The following is a 19073-nucleotide window of genomic DNA, read 5'->3' on the forward strand; positions in this document are numbered from 1 at the left end:
ATCAACTCTTGCTTTAAAAGTTGTTTCACACATAAAAAATGTCATTAAGATAAAAATATTGGCACCAGTTATTTCCTTTAACATTTATTGGTATTTCCCCTCTGTAAAGGGTTGTTTAAAAAAAAATAACTTTAAAGAGTCAATATCATAAGCCATCATTCTCCCTTCCCAGATACTTCTTTTGATATTTTACTTAAAATAATTCTTAAAAGAGAGAAATTCAATCTGCATAATGATAGCTATTAACAACTTAGTTCTGTACAAATACAGAAACAAATACAAAGGGATATTGTATAACAAGCTGAAATATTTTAAATAAACTCTGTGTTCATAATTCACAGAAATAATCTTAATGACAACAGTTCAACACAGAAGAGCATCCATCAGTCATTTGGACTGGATGGATAAACAAAGCCAATGGATTCACCCACCTGCATTGAGTCTAAAAAATGGAAGTTAACCATTATGGCTGGTAACTTTTCGTATCTAAAGTTATTCTTTCAGGTTATCATGAACAAATGCCAAAGAAAGTCACTATGAGAAAAAGTAAGCACTGATTTTCACTAGAACCTGTTTTACCATTTGATTAAATGTTTATGTTGTTTGAAAAAAAAAAAACAAAAACAAAAAACAAAACTAAATGGACACCAGCTTAATGTCTAGGTTAAATGTGGGATTTTTTTGTTTGTTTGTTTTTAAAACTGTTGTAATAAATTAATTTAAGAGTACCGTGTTTGATTTTGCACAACTTCAATTGTCACACAGACAATTTATTCCATGCAAAACCAACCTAGCTCTTCTGATTGGGTTTAAAACACATCAACAGTTTTACTATGTTTTATAAAACTAGAGGAAAGGGAATGAAAAAGCTGTTGTAAAATAGCAACAGTTTTCCAATGTTTATATAAAAACAGCAACAGATTTACAATTACTCATATGCTTTCAGCTAGCAAGTTAACCTGTTAGTTTTACTGAACAGCAATGTATTAAAACAGGCTGGTGTAATAATCTTCATTCAGATGTCTCAAAAATGTCGATGTTATGGATATGCCTTGGAAACCCTCTACATAAACACAATAATTTCATAACACTCAAAAAACAAAATGACACAAGGAAACGTAACACTTATTGTGATAAATGCCTAAGGTTTTTTTTGTTTTGTTTTTGTTTTTTCTTCTTCACGTGAATCCCTAATCTGACATTCTTCTCGTTAGATTTTAATTGGGAAGTCACATTTCCAAATGAAGTTGCTTTATTATGGTCATAAATCTGCACAGAAAAAAAAAAATGCTTTACTGCAAGCATTTCAAATAGCTAATAGAACCCATGATGTCCCAATTACGGACTTGCAGTTTTGTCACTAAAGTACAGTTAGCTTCTGTGGTCTGGAAAACTGCTTGACGGAGCAGCAAATACCATAAATTCAAAAAAACACCTTCTGCCATACTCATGCCGTTCTCCTGCTTGCAAAGGATGCTCTTACTCTTCCCCTCCTTCCATTTCCAATCTCCCGATGGTTTGCAAAAACCTCTACCACCACAGCTCACCTACTATGGGAAGAAGTACCTAATTCACCCAAGTTACAAATGTCAGCCTTAGTGAGCAGAAAAGCCGTGCTGCTGTCACATAGTCTCTGCATAACCAAGAAAAATATGGATTTCTGCTAAGTAAAAGGAGTGAAACTAGGAAGAATATTTGTCAAATGCGTAGCAGGTGTTTGCACTGGTAAACTACACAGAAATAAGCAACAAAAAAGAACATTCTGGTCACGATTTGTATTAAGATTTAACTCATGGATGGCTCATAAAGATTACTAATAGATGTTACAAGTGCGTTATACATCATTCATCTCTTCACACTAGGCACATGAGCAGAGAATGTTATATGGCATCCTATCCACCTACCAAAAACATACTGGAAGCTTTATAAATAACTTAATGAATGCTCGATTACCTCTAATTACGTTAAAGCACACCTAAACTATTAAGTAAAAATGAAGCTACAGGATGAAACAAACCGGTTCCGTAGATAGAAAGTAAAACTTCTTTTTTTAAGAAAGTTTTCTGAACCACAGCAAAAATATATAAAATAAAGTCAGAGTTGTTAGAAGAACGTCTAGATATTTGACTTTCTTTACACCATTTAATGCTTATGCTGTATCATATAACTGAAGGTTAGAAATAAACAGTGAAAAAGGAAGATTTGGACATTTGAGTTGGGAATACAAAAAAAATCTTGTATAAAAGCATCAGTTCTTAATGCAAATGTATCTATTTCCATTTTCTAAGCTAAGATCTTTATTGCTCTTGCCTATATCTACATGTTTATCTTTTTTTAAAACTTACAGATTTCTCATTATTTTAAAAAATGGGTTTTGAACCTCTTAATCTCATTCCAGTATTTTTTTAATGCTTTATTTCTAAAAAATCCCTTATTATTCCATTGGATCATAATGGAGAGTAGGCTTCCAAAATTATTCAAATTCTACTATTATTTCTAGGATAGAAAGCAGCAAATACATAGTTAATTTATTTTTTTTACTTAAACACTTGAAGAATTACTTATATTACATAGGTTTAGCTACCTGAGACACATTTCTGTATAAAAATTGTAAGCAAGTGCATTAGGTAAAAGAAAAACTGTATGACACATGGAGACAATAAATAGATAACTTCACAAATTATTGGAAATGAATGTAAAAACTTACCCAAAATAATTCAATAATTTCTACAGATGGCAATGAAGAAAAAGAAAATCTGATCCAAAATATAAAGAACACAGCCGTCTGTCAACAGAGAATAATTTATTTTTAAAATATTGAAATATATAAATGTGGATTTATATAAATAAAACAGATTGAATTCTGGAAGAGTATCCTTCAAAACTAGTGGTTACGTTGAAAAATAATACTTAATATTTATATTTAATATATACTTAATATATACTTAATATAATCACAAGATGAAGATCGAAACATTTTGACTATAAATTGCATTGTTTAATTACACCAATTTCCACATAAATCAATACTACTGAGTGCAAAAACTGTAAAATATATTTCAAGAGTCAGCTTGGAGTCCAATCTGTGCATACTCAAGTTCCGTTACTTCTTTTGCACTTTTTTTTTTTTCCATTTACACAGCTCTTCATCTGAAAGCACTACATAAGCGATATATATTAATGAAACATGGGGAATGCATTAAAGAATTTTTAAAGAATTACACGAACATCTCGCCATCTCAGAAAAATAGAAGATGAAACAGTGGGAAGAAAACTATGAGACAGTAACAAATGGGAGGAAATCCGCATACTGTAACAAAATTGATCAGGAAAAAGGGTGTTAAATTTTGAGTGAAAATATCCAAAACATTGAAAAGGTGTTAAGACTAATAAATCAACAAAAAGAAATCAAATACATCGCAGCTCTTGAAGATAAAGAACACACAGATTTGGAAGAATGGGATGCAGAAACTCAAACACTGTATGTTCATAGATTCCTGCAGTGACAACAATCTGAAGATGATGACATGAGCTAAGTGCAATAGGAATGCAACCAAGAACCAACATTTCCTGGCATGAACGCCAGAAAGGTTTCTATCCAGAAGCAGAGGATTTTAAAAACTAATAAATATCAGGGAAAAAAAAAAAAAAAAAGGTGTTAAAACAGATGGAGAAGAAGGAAGCATCTCACATTTCTCTCATTTAATTTAGTGCAGTTAGATTTTGCTTGGAAGATATAAAAGCCTAGCAAGTATAAAACAAATTTAAGCCAAGAAAAAAAGGAAATTGCAGAATTGTTACATATTGCTATGAAAATTACACCACATTCACAAAAGGCAAAACTTTAACATATCTTCAGTTAAGTCAGCACAAAAGACAGAGTTTGGTTTAAGACTGCACATTCTGGGACTAATTATACAGCAACAGATTTAAAATAAAGTGATATACACATCTCTGACTAATCAGTTTCAGCACTAGGTATGTTATCTTCATTAACAAATAATCCAAGGAGCACAAGCTTGGACAGAAAAGGACAGAGTATGAAAACAGAGCCTTACCTACAGAAGAAATTCCAATTAGCTTAACTGAAATCCATTAAACCAATATAATCTGCCACATTGACAAGCAAATCAGTTTACAGCATGCTTACATTGATTTAGCTGAAAATTGATAAGGAATCAACTTAAAATGAACTTGTTAGACCACGTGGAAATTACCTTAAGCATGTCCACACCAGCTTTTATGTAAATTTATATCTTAAATAATCTTAAATGGTGATAATTGAGTCTGTACAATATCTGGGTGCAAAAAAAAAGGTTAGAGCCACTAGTGTAAAGCATCTTAGGATGCTCTGGAAATATGTTTTGAAACTAGGGGCCCTTCTCCGCAACAGGCTTCTCTGTGCTTCACAGCAAGCCAGAGCCCAGCCTTGCTTGCAGCTATTTAGCTTTGCAATTCACCCCCAGCACAGAACTTGGGTACAAACTTCATCTGTGGCAAAAGCGTATGGTTAATAACGGGTGCGAGTCAGGAACAGTGTTGAGGAGTTTGGTATTTAAAACAAAACTGAGCGTAACTATACCTTTCCAACTCTGACACGGCGGGTTTCTGCACGCCAGGAGCTGCCAGAGGTTCAGCTAAAGTCTCGGCCAAGCCCCGGGAAGCCTGGAATTGTGGCACAAGGGACAGTTAGCGGCGAGAAGGGCTAAAAAAAAAAACATCACGCGAGCACAAACACCTCAGCCTCACACCCGCCGCCCTGCAGGAGCGCCTTGCTGCTCCCCGAGGGGGAACTGCCGGATTAAAAACCAGCCTGCGGGATTAAAACCCGAACCGCCTCGGAAACCCGGGCTGGGATTAACGCTTAATCCCGACGAAAAGCGTTGGGACGGGCGAGTTTGGGCGGAATTAGGGGATAAACGCCCTGAGGAGCCCCGTGGGCGAAAAACACCCGCTTGTGCCACCGCCGGGCACGGACAGCAGGCTGGGTCCTGCCCCCCTCCCCACACAAAGCACGACCACGCCGTTTTTTTTGACGGATTTTATTATTTTAACGCCCCGCAGCCCGGTGAGGGCTGTGAGGGGAGGGGGGGGGACGCTGAGGTGACTGAGGGGGGGGGGGACAGCCCCGGGGGCTCTCGCGCGCGCGCCCGTCACCTAGCAACCACCGAAGCCCCGCCGCCTGCGCATGCGCGGTGACCGCGCCCCGCCCTCCTGCCAGGCCGGGCATTTCCCGGCGTGCCTCGCGCACGTCTCCGCCCGCTCTGCCCTAACTCCCCGTCCCGCGTCTCCCCGGCGCGCATGCGCATCCTGCTCCTGCTGCCCCCCCCTCCGCGGAGCAGCGTCCCCTCAATGAACGAGCCCGGCGGGCCAATCGCATCGGGGGGCTTGGCGCGCGTGCCGCGAGGCACTCTGGGAGTTGTAGTTCCTCCCCGGCATCCACCCGCTGAAGGCGGCGGGGCGCGAGACTACATCCCCCAGGCGGCCGCGCGGGGCGCCGCGCCCCGCCCCTTGCCGCTGTACCTCAGCGCGGCGCTGCCGGCGGTCGCAGTCGCGTCGTAGAGGTGACCTCGAGGTTGCCGGGCCCGCCGCTCCCAGCCATGGTCGGTGCCTCGGGGGACCGTTGGGGGACCGCTGAGGGACCGTTGGGGGACCGTTGGGGGACCGTTGAAGGGCCGTTGAAGGGCCGTTAGGGGACCGTTGAAGGGCCGTTAGGGACCGTTGGGGACCGTTGAGGGCCGCTGAGGGGGCCGTTGGGGACCGTTGGGGGCCGTTGAGGGCCGTTGAGGGGCCGTTGGTTCCCTCAGGCGGAGGTGGCCGTGAGGTGGCGAATCCCCCCAGGCCTGCGGGTTTTGTGTGGCGTCCCCCGGGGCCGCTGCGGCGGTCTCCTGAAGGGGAGATGCCGGCGAGGCGTTTGGCTCTCGGGGCTCGCCGTCAGGGGTCCGGGGGTTCCTGTGGGCTCTGCAAGTCCTCCAGGAGTTTCTCCGGCTCTGCCCTGAGGGTGCATGGATGAAGGGGGGTGCTTGGGTTTGTGTGTACGTGCACGCGTCTTGTGCAGAGACCTTGCTTTTCTTTATAATCTGGAAAGTGTTTCTTTTCGCTTTTTCTCCTAGCCGTTATACCTTCTCGTTCAAACATTTAATTTTGGTACTTATCTGTAAAAAAGATGTCTAAGTGACCTTTCTAGCTATGTCCTAGAAAGCTATCCTATCTAGCTGCATAGATTACATAAGTCTGTAAACTTTGTCTATTCTACCTTTTCACTCTTTTATTTATTTATTTATTTTTTTTACTCAATATATGGGTTTTCAGGAGTGACCTCAGGTCAAAATGTTGTGTTTTACACTTCAGCTTTCAAAACGCTGGCTGCCATGAGGTTGTTGGTCTCCAAAGGGTTTCCTACTTGAAGATGTTCCTTTGGTGCTCAGGCTTTTCGGAATATTGCTCTTTTCATTCTTTCAGTGTTCTAGTTATACTTTTGCTGTTGGGCAGAGGCTCCCAACCTCTGAAACAAAATCTCCTGTCTATTGATGCAACTGCTGTTAGCTAAATGAAACGGAAAGATGTTTTTAAGGGCACCTTCCTGAAGGTCACTTGGGAAGGAAAGAATTCCTTTGGAACTCTCTGTGAACCACAGCGCTGCTGGGTTACTAACGTACAAGGCTGACTTGATTCCTTCTGCAGCATTTCCAGACAGATTTATTGTGAGTGCCTCCCTGCTGCAGTGGGGGCACAAAGGGAGGCCCCACGTTTCTGAGGCAGTGCAGTTAGTTAAGCTCATTGGTAGATTTGGAGCATTCTTGTCAAGCAAGGTGGGAGAGCTTCGTTGGCATTGACAGGAAAAACGTTAAGTTGATGGTGTGTTACAGACAGTCAAGTGTAGCAGCAATAATGCTTATTCAGTTCTTTTGTAATTGCAATTAGTAATGCAAAGTCCACAAGTTGTGTAAACAGGCCATAGATGTTTCTCGTTCCCACATCTGGCATATAGTGAGCTATTTAATATTGCTCTTTAACCAAACTTTGTAACCTGCTGATCAGTTTTGCAGTGTAGTGCTATTGTCATGTATGGCACTGATATTTTAGGTCTGCTGATATCAGCAGTAATCACAAAGATAATGTAGGCATGAAGTTTTTAAGCCAAAGCTGGATTGGGAGAGGTGTTAAACCCACAGTTCAATCATTTGGTGACAGAATCTTCGCTTCTGTCTGTGAAGATTTGGAGGTGGGGGGATCCTACATGATTGTTGAACTAGAACATCAGGATAAACGTATCTAGGGTTGCAGTATTTACACTTTTCTGCTTCCTTTTTGTGATTGTTCTCTTCCTGTTTCTTAAAACTCTTAAATTACATGTCTGACTTACGCAGAGTGGAAAAAAACTTGGAATTAAATAGCTCAGTTAGATTTGTTATATTTTTTTTTCTCTAGCTCATGTCTACCTGAGAGCGAATAAAGGTCACCTCTGCAGTTACCAAAGCATGAAAGCATTCTTGTCGGAGCCCAGCGCAGGAGCCAAGTCACGGATTAAAGTGCCTGAACACAAATGTGTGGCACCTACAACTGCCACGCAGAGAAGCTGTCAGCTTGAGAGCTGCATACTTCTCTAAGCTCCCTACCCCAAAAGTAGCCTCAGATGCTCAGTGCTACCAGTTCTTAGATGTGATGTGGCATAAGTTTTCTAGGAAGAGTTAACTCCGTTTTGCTTTTGTAAGAAACACGCTTCTGGCTTGCTAATCCAGCTTCTGAAATCGAGAGAGCATGAACATTACTTTGCTTACCACTCAGCCACTGATGGGAGAGTTTCTATGTGAATCCAGTGTACTGAGGGCTTGGAGAGAAAAAACTAAATAGGCAATACTCCTCACTTTGTTAGCTGTCGCATTTCTTCCAGCCCAAAATAGAGGGAGGACAACAGGAAGGATGGTAGCAAACATTATTTTTTGAGAGGGTGGATCTGCGTCAGATTGAGGGTTTTTAACAAGGCTAAATGCTAAGTCTGTCTCAGGAAAAAATAGACCTATCTCTGGCATTTTTTATCTTCCTGTTCCGTTGCTGTGCTAAATATGCAGCATAATGTTAGTGGATTTATTGAAATTTTTTATGTTTAAATCCCATTAACATATAAAGTGGAAAGCATATAGTGGAAAAAACTCTTGTTGAATTTGTTTACCTTTTGTGACACCAGTGTAGATTGGCTCACAGTTTGCAAAGGAGAAAGAGCCCAACTTCTTAGTCTTCTATTTAAGTAGAAATTCTCATGGAAATTCATTGTTGATTTAAGCTACCATGTAACACCAAGAAAATGCCTTCTGCGGGTTTGGCCCTGAGTTCTGGCATAGCAAGTGTAATACAGGATATGTTTTTATGTGCTACTGAGACAGGATTTTACCGGGCTGAGTTTTTGCAACACAGTAATTTTTCCAGTACATATTTTCTAAACTAATATGATTAGCTGCCCTAAAATGGCATTCGTTGTTCAGATTTTGCTTAAATAAAATGTAGGTTCTCCTGAAAAACACCTGGAAATGTTGGCTGCTAAACCTGCTTAGTCTGTGCTGCCCATCATCATTCAGACGTTATAGTATATTTGTAGGGTGTAACTTACCTACTTCAGAGCAGTGCACTGAAACACATTTTGAGGTTTTAAAATTAGAAGAATTGTTTTTCTCTTCCTTCCTCTCTCTTTACCTCATTTTGGTGAGGTCTGAGGCTCCCAGTAGGGCAGGTTCAAAAGAAATTAATGCAGTTCAACACCATAGCTGGCAGCTATTTAATTAAATATTTGAAGAGTTTAATGTATGACAAGGGTGAAGTCACATTGCATTCTGCATCTGTGTGTTCGGTAGTAGTAACTTCATCACTTCTGCTCTCATTTTATCTGTTATGGGGTAGAATGGGATGACTTCTGGGTGGCCTCATTTTTGTGGTTATCTAATGCTATCTTGATGCAGCTGTGCTTGGCTGGTAACTACTGCAGGGGCTATATACTCAAATCCTCAAATCATCTCCCTATAAGTATTCATAGCAGGAATGCTGTTGGGAAGGATGTCTAGAGGTCATCCAGTCTGACCTCTGCCTTGCTCTGAGTCTGGAGGTTGTCCACTGCAGCCCGATAGCAGATTTTTTGCTGCTGCTAAATTGGGCCTTGCATGGCTTTTTCATCTGAATCTTGAAAAGCACCAAGGGTGAAGTTTGCAGAAGCTCTCAGGGTACCTTGTTCCTGTGCAGCAGTACCCCCCAAACCAAGAATTTTTCTCTTGATGTCCACGCTGAACCTTCTAAGCTGCAATTTGTGGCCTCCTTTTCTGCCATCTGCCATTACCAAGAAGCATTTGGCAGCGTTATTTTTGTAACCCTCCTCGAAGCAATGCTAGGCTGCTGTTGGAGCACCCCGTGTCCTCTACCTTTCCGGACTATGAGCAGCTTCCTCAGCATCATCTTACAGCACGTGAGCGTTGGGCTCCAGCCATCCAAGTCACGCTTGCCTGGACCCTGTCTGGTTTTCAGCATCCCTCTAAAATTCAGGGCCCCCAAACTGGATCTGGTTTCTGGGGAAGCTGCAGCTAAAATACAACTGCCTGTAGTCTGCAAGCTGTACTTTGTAATGTAACCCAGCATGCAACTAAATCACTTCAGGCATAATTAAATGTGTAAAGTGATTTGCCTGTAACTCAAACAATCATCTTTTAATTATTTGAAAAAAAAAAAAATTGAGTGTGTAATTCCAGCAGACTGGTCAGAGTCTGCTTGTTCCTGTCTTAGCACAGCCTACGTCAGCTGTAATGCCTCTAGAGAAGAAGGGAGATGCAAAAAGCAGGTTTAAAGAATATCAGATTATGAGCAACAGCCTTTGGCACGTTTTGCCTTTTCAGTATTAACTAGCCTCTGGAGTTCCCAGCGTCCTGGTTCTGATTAACAAAATGGACTTTTGCTGCTGAGTAAGCCTTCTGGGTGTTTTTTTGTTAGTTACAATATAGCAGTGTGTTGGCACAGTGTTCTTGGAGTTTTTGGTTACTTTGATAATGGACAGTTATACCATGGTATATTAGCTTCTTTATTTGTCCATAATGTAGCTTTTGTCTGTGGATTTGTTAGTTGCTGCCATAACAGTTTACAGAGGTGTTAGTTTTAAGTCCAACAGATCCCTCGGCTTATGGCATTCAGCAAGTCTTTGGTTGCAACTAAGCATTCAAAATGCATAATAAAATCAACGCTCAGTATTGTAAGAATCTGAAAACTGGCAGAGTGCAACAGCTTATGAAACTTCTGCAGTGAGGTTAAAGCATAAGTGGGTAGTCTAATGAGTGGGTACGTGTTGCAAACACCTTATGCTAAAAAATATAACACTGTTAAAAGGCATGCAGAGTTTTTCAGATTGTTATTCCTGGCGTTTTAGGAGCTCTTCCAAGAGCATTTCTTCTTGGGGATATTTTTGAAAGTGTGGTTTGGTTCTGTAAAGGCAGGTAGAAAAGTTGCTGGTGGTTCCAGTGTGACTCCAGGAGCTGGCCTTGGTCCACATTTGGGCACACGATTTTGGTTAAATAATCTTAACCTTATTTCTGTAGTAACTTAATTTTTACCGCTCAGGGGTGGTGTAAGCCTGCACTGTGTGGCTGTGGTTAAGTCTTCCCAACTTTCTTCCAGGGTGAACCTATCAGAGTCCTGGTGACTGGTGCCGCTGGGCAGATTGCTTACTCGCTGCTCTACAGTATTGCCAAGGGAGATGTCTTTGGCAAAGAACAGGTAAATGTCAACTGAATTTTTGCTTCTCTCTGCTGTGCACTAATGAATAATGTCAAAACTGCAGAGTTCTGCAGGCAGAGCTGTCAGAGGCTTTTTTTTTTGTAGGCACTCTGTTTTACCAATACGTTAGCAGTTTATTCTGTAGGAAATAAGAGTCCTGCTCTGTTAGGCAAGCTTATATAGTTGTTTGTGGTGAAGTTTTTCAGCTTGTGTAAATGGATTTGAAGTTGATAATCCCTTGCAGTAGATAATTTATCCTGTTATCTGCTACAAACTTAATCTTCATAACAGATCGACTCTGACCAATTCATATTCAATTGTTCCTTTACAGCCGCTTGTGCTCGTGCTGCTGGATATCACCCCCATGATGACTGTTCTGGAAGGTGTAGTGATGGAGCTGCAAGACTGTGCCCTGCCGCTGCTGAGAGGTGGACAAAACAAGTTTTTCTTACATTTTCTTATATTTACAAGATGTTCTAACATAGCTACTGGATTTATAAGTTTCTTTAAATGGTGATAACCGAAGAAATATTTGGATGATCCTTTTCTTGGTTTTGTATTTTGTGGAAGTTAAATTCATTTGACTTAGGCTGCATGCTAGAAAGAATGTCAGTGCATAAATTGACTAAGTAGATATGAGTTTTGGTTTACATAATCTAAACCTCAGTAGTTAGCGTGTACAACAGATCGTCAGTAACCTCTACATTTACATTGTATTCTGGCCTAGAGGTGAAATAACTTTTGAATATTTGGCTATGGCTACATGCTTCTACCAAATGAAAAACCTATTCTTTAGAAATACCTTTACAAAGATACAAACTGAGAAATTGCTCCTCAAGTCACATAAGCAAGTTCATCTGTTCTAAACAAGCAGAAGAAAGGGAGCCAATAGATGCTACAGTAATTATTGCAGTACTTATTTGAAGAACATGCACCTTCCAGCTCTTGTACAAAACAAACCTTCTTCAGTTTGAATTGTTGTTAAAGGTAAAGGAAAACCTCATTTATGTTGGTACTTGGTACTTTACATTGTAAATTATTTTGGCAACAGTGAAGAGCAACGTATATACATACGTGTGTATGCATATGTATTTATAAATATGTATACACGTATGTATTTAGAGAGAAACAAAAGGTATCTTTTGATATACATCTTTCTCCTGTGCTTAGAATTTATAGTTTTAAATACTTGTATATAGAAACTGTTGACTAGCATGTATTTAATATTTGGCTTTAAGGCTAAATGACTGTATTTGTATTTTTGGAAAGGAAAGGTGCTGCTGTTTTCAGATTGCATTAAATATAATTTATGAACCAAGGAATAACCCCATTAATGCTTTGCCATAAGTATTTATCTTACTCAGACTTCTTGTTTTCCCTTTTCCTTTTTTTAGAGGTCATTCCAACAGACAAGGAGGAAGTTGCATTCAAAGACCTTGACATAGCAATTCTGGTTGGCTCCATGCCAAGGAGAGAGGGCATGGAGAGGAAGGATTTACTCAAAGCAAATGTGAAAATTTTCAAGTCTCAGGGTGCAGCTTTGGACAAGTATGCCAAAAAGACTGTCAAGGTAAATACAGAAACTGAATTTTAAAAATTAACTCTTTACTGAGTTACTTAGAGGTCTAAATGCATTGTGAAATGGTACTGTGCAAGTTGGAGCCTACTCAGTGCAGGCATTCCTTTTCTTAAGCCGTGGAGAATATACCACGGTCAAGGTTTGAGATATGATATGTTAAATAGGTAAATGGTTTAGTCCCTAATTCTTTAAGTGGAGAAGGTAGGTCTTATACTGTATTGCTATATTGCACACATACTCTGGAGTGGTTACCAGCAATTCTTAAATGAATAAATAAAAGTCTATATTTTAAAAAAGTATTCTGCTTGTTCTCTGTTCTCTGGGAGAACTGTATTATCTGCATGCAGCTGCCTACTTTGTATCTGTCTGTGGCTTTAACGTAATGACCCTTAACTCCAGTGTCAATATGGAATTACAGTTGCACAAAAAATGGCTTTATTTTAGTTGTTTGCAACTTGTTCTTTGGAGCATTGGAAGCTTTTAATTGTTCTCTCTCAGATCGCTTCAGCACAGTTAATGGGATCATGTGGCTGCTCTCCTACTGCTCTTAATCTCAGACTCAGACTCCAACTGTGCTTTGTAACTGACTTTTTAATGTCTACTTCCTCTGCTGATGAACTTCCTACTGCTTCTAAAGACTTGTTTGCTGCTTTATACAGTTGGAATAAAAACTATCAATATAACTATTGCAGAGTAATGGAAAATTTGCTGAACTTATTTTCAAAAGGGGGAAATACAAAGGAAGGTTTGTGGATTAGCTTGTGTGATTGAGATTATATGGAGCTGGACGTTAATCATTTGAGGCATATTAGTAGATGAAGGGTGCATAAAAATCAGTTTTCCCATTGTAATAAATCGATCTAAATTCAGGCAATATTTTACTTCTGCCTATGAACGTTGAGATAAGCAACTGTTCTGACTTTCTAATTATAAAGCAATTATATAAAGCAGTGACAGCCAGTCTAGGAACAGTTTTTAAGGTGATAGTGAATTTCCTGTTGGCTGACTAGTATCTATATGTCGTGGTTTTTGTGAATCCGGTAGCATGGAATTTGAATCCAGGCTGTGGGTCAGTGTGCAGATCTCTCTGGAAGTCTTGTTCTTTTACATTTGTCAAATTGTAAAGGAAATACCTGCTAGGACTTTTTTCCTGTGTGCGTATAGAAGACTCAGTGACTGAACAACAATTATAAAACAATCTTGTTGGAGAAGACCAAAACGTGGTTGTGTCAAAGGCAAAGCAGTTCCCTATATACAGTGTTTTTGTATTTCACTTGAAGGAGCTATTTTGCAGAAATAGTATTTCTGACTAAGTACATTTTTTGATGCTTCATCATTCTACAATTCTCCTTCCCTTTTGTTTTTTTAAGGTTGTGGTTGTTGGGAATCCAGCAAATACCAACTGCCTGATTGCATCGAAGTCAGCCCCGTCAATACCAAAGGAGAACTTCAGCTGCTTGACTCGCTTGGATCACAACAGAGCTAAATCTCAGGTAAAAGAACGTTTTCAAAGTAGAATGCTTTCTGTTGTGTCTGCGAAATACAAACAGAGCAGTGCTCTCAAAGAAGTTTGTGAATTAAGAAGTTTAAGCTAATGCAGTGGACATCTTTAATTTCCAATTAGATTGCTCTCAAACTTGGTGTGACTTCTAATGATGTGAAGAATGTCATCATCTGGGGCAACCACTCCTCCACTCAATATCCAGATGTTAACCATGCGAAGGTAAATGTGAAAGGGAAGGAAGTTGGAGTTTATGAAGCGATAAAAGATGACAGCTGGCTGAAGGGAGACTTTATCCTGGTAAGATCTTGATTTTTATTTATTTATTTTAAAAATCCTTTCTGTGCTTTTGCTTTCTCTGAACTTCACAGAGAACTGTAAGCTATATACCTAACTGACTTGGTCCGCCAAGCTCTTTCTGTCTCAGAATATCCATTTATCTAGAGTAAATCATCTTCAGTTAGTTTGTCTTAATCAGTTATTTGCTCTTGAAAATTTAAGGCATCGTGAAACTTGTGTAAACACTACTGGAAAAATCCACTTAGATTGCTCAAATGATTCACCAAAAAAAAAAATTGATCATAATTTAGGTGCAACTTATCTGACACACAAGCACCATTGGCAGCTCACTGTAGTGGTTTTGTGGATGAAGCAGGCTGCTTCCCACCCAGCCACCAAAAAAAGCTAGCAGCCCTCCCTACTGTGTGTGTGGTGCACCCCATTCCCTCTCCCCTCCTTCAAAATAGAATCTATGGCCTCATCATCAACACTCTCAAATCTGAAAAAGGAAAAAAAAAAAAAAAAAAGGAAAACATGCAAGTCTTTTAATGTGGGTTAGGAATAAATGAAGGTATTAAAACAAAATAATGGTAGTAATAGACAGAACAGTCTACCTAACTGCAATATAAAGTGGAAGAGAATTACTAAAGCCTTTCAACATGACCCCAAGCAGATGTCCATTGGTTGGTATTGCAGTGTTACTGGTGTGTTGACAGCCAAATTCATCTTTTTAGCCAAGACACGTTTAGTGTGGGGCTTGGGGTGTGTTTTGTCATATGACTGCTCTGTCCGATCTTGATTTGGATACAGCTTATTCCACTCCATGTTTGCTGATACAGAAAAAATGATTGTATGCTGGCAACCAAAGTTCATGAGCCAGAATGTAAGCAGAAACCTGTTACAGGAGTTTCTCATTGCCATGTCCTTGATCCTGTCTTGGCCATGCAAAGTACAGCGAGATACTGGCTTTGCATTCTAGGTACACTGTAATGCTGATCTGTGCTAATATAGTGTGGATAAGATAAGGAGGGGCTGAAGGAATCTTCAGGGACTACATGAACTTTATGCATTAAGTACCACAGGATTGAGACCATCAAGTTGTTCATGTTAGCGTTCAGCTAAAAACCCAAATTCCCAATGAGGCTCTAAGAAATCTGTTACCATCAAGAGACTTCAAGCATGTCAACAGTAAAAGCTTGAATGATCTAGTTAGTAAGAGAAGTTAGTGGGCTGCTAACAGTAAAGCAGATACTTCAAAGGCTTGCTCACTTCTTTATATTCCATCATGTTCTTGTCATAGCAAAACTCTAATAGTATTTCGGCATTGTATGCCATGTTCGTTTACTGATAGGACAGTGTCTTGACTGATGAAATTAAATCACGCGTGGAAGGCGGACTTTCTGTATGGCATTCACTAGCAACAGTTAGACCAAACTGTGATTCTGCTGCTTATAATTTATTTATTTTCTTAAATGCAGACTGTTCAGCAACGTGGAGCAGCTGTTATAAAGGCTAGGAAGCTGTCCAGTGCAATGTCAGCTGCCAAAGCTATCTGTGATCATGTGAGGGACATCTGGTTTGGCACTCCAGCGGTAAGATGTAACTCTTGAGTAAGTCCTTGTTTGCCCGGTGCTTTGATTATATGCCAGTGTCTTTTGTTGACCTCAGGCATCTATGTGTGTTGAGAGTAATAATCAAACTCTTCTAGTCTGTCAGGAGGTGCAATAGATTGGAAGTTAAAATTTTGCTTGCTTTTAGCAATGAAAAAATTATTTTTTGTTCTGTTTTTCAGGGAGAATTTGTTTCTATGGGAGTCATTTCTGATGGCAATTCTTATGGTGTTCCTGAGGACTTGCTATACTCATTCCCTGTTGTGATCAAGGTAACTTGTCTGTATTTACATCTAAGTGTTTTCTGCAAGTCATAGCTAATCATAGGAGCTTCTTTAACAGCAACTCTTTTGGTATGGAACTGCAGTGGCTGGGACTTGAGGGTTTTAGCAGTCTTTCACGGAGGGAACTGCTGTTCACTGTTTTGGAAGTAGTTGTCAAATAAGTACAGCAAAGCAATCTGACATGACTAGCTACTGCTGGTAATATTCCTTATCTGAAAACAAAACTCACTTCTACTTGTTGTAAACTGCTTCTGACTGCATAGATCACGTTTGAAAAACCAGTCTTACTCAATTCTTTTACAAGTTCAGATCTTTATCCAACAGCAGGAAAATAGGATTTTTCACGTAGCTGTGACAATGCTTACCACCTTTCCTAAGGTACAAACTTGGTGTTGTACATCGTTAAGAGCAAGCTAGTTCTAAATTAGCCAATTTGAAAACTCTTCTCAAAGGCGACACTTAGTTCTCTGTAGTTCGTAGACTGTAAAGTTTCCTTTGTGCACACTGAGTGAATCTTGTTCTCATGAGGAGGACTTTTCTTTTTCCCCAAACAGGACAAGACCTGGAAGTTTGTTGAAGGTCTTCCTATTAATGATTTTTCTCGTGAGAAGATGGATCTGACTGCTAAGGAGTTAACTGAAGAGAAGGAGACTGCTGTGGAATTCCTCTCTAGTGCATGACTAGCTGATCCAGAAATACAAGGTCACTTGACAGTGGCAGAATCTAAAAGTCGTCTCTAAGTCTGCTACCAACACTATTACTGTATTCAAGTCAACTGTCTGTGGCAATTGTGCATTTTAAGGTTCATATGCTCACTGGTACTATTGTGCCTATTGAGTTCTTAGCGAAAAAGGTTAAATAAGTGAAACTAGTTTGTTGACCAAACTTTGTCTGTTCAATACTAGTTGCTTTTTGTGTATTATAAAATAATTGAGTAATTGTTTGCCTCTGCCTTGGCTAGTGACGCACAACTTCAGTTTTGATTAGAATCTGGCACTATCGGAACACATCCTGGTCTATCATCACTTCAGCATCCTGTGGCTCAACTGGGAAGGAAATTAAAATGCCAATAGTTCTCCTTGAACTGGTAGTTCAGTGACAAGTCTATTACTGGACAGACTCCAAATACATACTGTTCACTCTGGTCATGCTTACGATGTTTGTCAATAAAAATATTAAAAGACGCTTAATCAAATAATGTCTAAGAGTAGTCTGTTGGACTTTATTTGCATGTTTTAGTTAGGTAGATAGAATTTAATAGTACAACTTATGTTCTTAAATAGAGTATTAAATTTTATTTTTTAAGTTCTCAAGCATAAGTTGAGAACTTTGTTGGTAATTCACGCTTCCATTTGTCTCTCCCAGGCAAAATTACTGTATATCAACATCAGACATGAAAGCCTGAAGGCAGATTTATACTCCAGCACTACAGCTCAAAAGCAGTTTTAGTACTCTAGCTCAGTACTAATTTGGTTGTGGCTTCAAAGGCAATCAGAGCCTTTTGTCCCAGGAGACAGGAACCTCACTTGGTTAAGGGCAAGAAAGGTTAATGCATGTGCTTGAGAATTCTTACTGCAGCCTCCAACCACTTCACTGCAGGAAGCTATTTCAAATATATTGAACTGTAATTATTCCTTTGCAAACACAAGTGAATATTTCTGCAACTCCTCTAGACTCCTGTTTTGTCTGTATCTAGTGTAGTAGCCCACCTTACGTATTACAAGATTTGGACTAGGTTTGTTCAGGGAATTTCTCAGATGTGCTCTGTGTTCTACTTGTTTTCTGAGCACCAAGTACGTCCCACCATGCTTGCGGACTACAAACTCTCATGGTAATGGGATTTTTGCTTAAACGATGTTGGTGCTAAGTTTTTGTCTGCCCTGTTCCAATACATGTCTTGTACTGAAGTAAATCTTGAGTCTGTCACAGCTGGATTCATCTCATTTCCATCAGTTAAGGACAACAAACCAAAACAAAGGATTGAAGAAATAACCATTTTAGAGAGGGAAGGAAAAAATACCAGATCTAAAAGCCTTTATGTATTCTAAGCAAAAGAAGTGGTTTCTTTGGGGATTTACTAATAGGAATATAAAATACATCAGCAAACACTGGTAAGCTAATCCTTAAAATAAGTTGCTCTTGTAATGCTACTGTAGTTGCTAAATTAAATGATGACATGTTGCAAAGAAGTACTAAACATAATCAGTTGAAAGGGAAAAAACAAGCATTTCAGAAAATGGAGCAAAGCTGAGAAGCAAATTTTGTATGTCTCTTTTTATGACAACTTGGGAACTCCTACAGGAATTAGGGAAGTAAGGAAAGCTGCCAATGTGACGAGTGCCTTCTGGTGCTGCACACCGAGTCAGTGAAATTTAATTTCAACATGAGCCAAGGGACCAAAGGTGTTCATGCCAGTAATTACCATGATGCATCTTGTTTTAAAGCAGTGTGCTTTACAGCGAATGTTACAGGGGATAGCTATACTTCACACAACTCTGCTTGAAAAGGCTATGAGCTAATGAAAGGAAAAAGTACAGAGCCGTGCCTGAAAATCATAAATAAGGTGATAAATCTTGCGGTATGTTTTAAGCCATACCTACAGAATTATTACAATGCGGGGAGACATTTTTTTTTTTTTAAAGAAAGTGAAGATCTGGCTTTCCAGGTTGTATTTTTTTTTTTTTTTGGTTGGTTGTTTTAAAGCAGCCTTTTCCAGGTGAAAACATATCCATGTCCAGTGATGCTTACAACACTTGGTGTGTCAGAACAATCACATAATTGACCTCAGCACTTGACAGTCTATCTGATCATGCCTTCTCAGGTTAACACTACCTAAATTGATTCATCTCATGTTACAAATTTTAAACACTGTGTATTTCTTCCATATTTCTGTGAAATAATTCCAGAAGTCTTCCTAATTCTTATTGACCACATGCTTAACTACCAGCCCACTACCTCAAAGCTCTCAAACTAGTGAGTGGCGGATATTGTTTGCATTTGTTCTAATTCCTCTAGGTTTTAGATTTCTGGGAGATTCCTCCCTCTATGGTTAGCTGTCTCTTGTGCAAAATGAC

The 19073-nt window shown here is 39.6% G+C and overlaps 2 protein-coding genes across 3 annotated transcripts in view; one reads left to right on the plus strand and one right to left on the minus strand.

Annotated features, from left to right (window-relative positions):
• The window catches only part of WDPCP (WD repeat containing planar cell polarity effector), a 150327-nt gene extending 145069 nt beyond the window's left edge, over positions 1 to 5258 (minus strand). The window contains exons 1-3 of one of the 2 annotated variants that reach the window (XM_068675584.1): positions 5158 to 5258; positions 4583 to 4665; positions 2708 to 2785 (exon numbers count right to left, since the gene is read on the minus strand). The gene's annotated coding sequence lies outside the window, so the exon portion shown is untranslated. Of the gene's footprint in view, positions 1 to 2707; positions 2786 to 4582; positions 5027 to 5157 lie in introns of those variants that run through there. The other variant, XM_068675582.1, reaches the window with a different exon arrangement.
• Positions 5259 to 5446: 188 nt separating this feature from the next.
• Positions 5447 to 17197, plus strand: MDH1 (malate dehydrogenase 1). The gene is made up of 9 exons (XM_068675586.1): positions 5447 to 5603; positions 10648 to 10746; positions 11078 to 11174; positions 12141 to 12316; positions 13696 to 13818; positions 13950 to 14126; positions 15584 to 15697; positions 15898 to 15987; positions 16554 to 17197. Exons 1-9 carry the CDS (start codon positions 5601 to 5603, stop codon positions 16677 to 16679), a joined length of 1005 nt encoding a protein of 334 aa, XP_068531687.1. The 5' UTR covers positions 5447 to 5600; the 3' UTR covers positions 16680 to 17197.
• Positions 17198 to 19073: the final 1876 nt, after the last annotated feature.

The sequence above is a fragment of the Anas acuta genome, chromosome 3, assembly GCF_963932015.1.
Source record: "Anas acuta chromosome 3, bAnaAcu1.1, whole genome shotgun sequence".
NCBI lineage: Eukaryota > Metazoa > Chordata > Aves > Anseriformes > Anatidae > Anas > Anas acuta.

What these genes read in the sequence shown, in the direction of transcription:
- MDH1 (XM_068675586.1), top strand. An exon ending in TCTGGTTTGGCACTCCAGCG is followed by an intron (nt 15,698 to 15,897) that starts GTAAGATGTAAC and finishes TCTGTTTTTCAG; the next exon opens with GGAGAATTTGTTTCTATGGG. An exon ending in CATTCCCTGTTGTGATCAAG is followed by an intron (nt 15,988 to 16,553) that starts GTAACTTGTCTG and finishes TTCCCCAAACAG; the next exon opens with GACAAGACCTGGAAGTTTGT.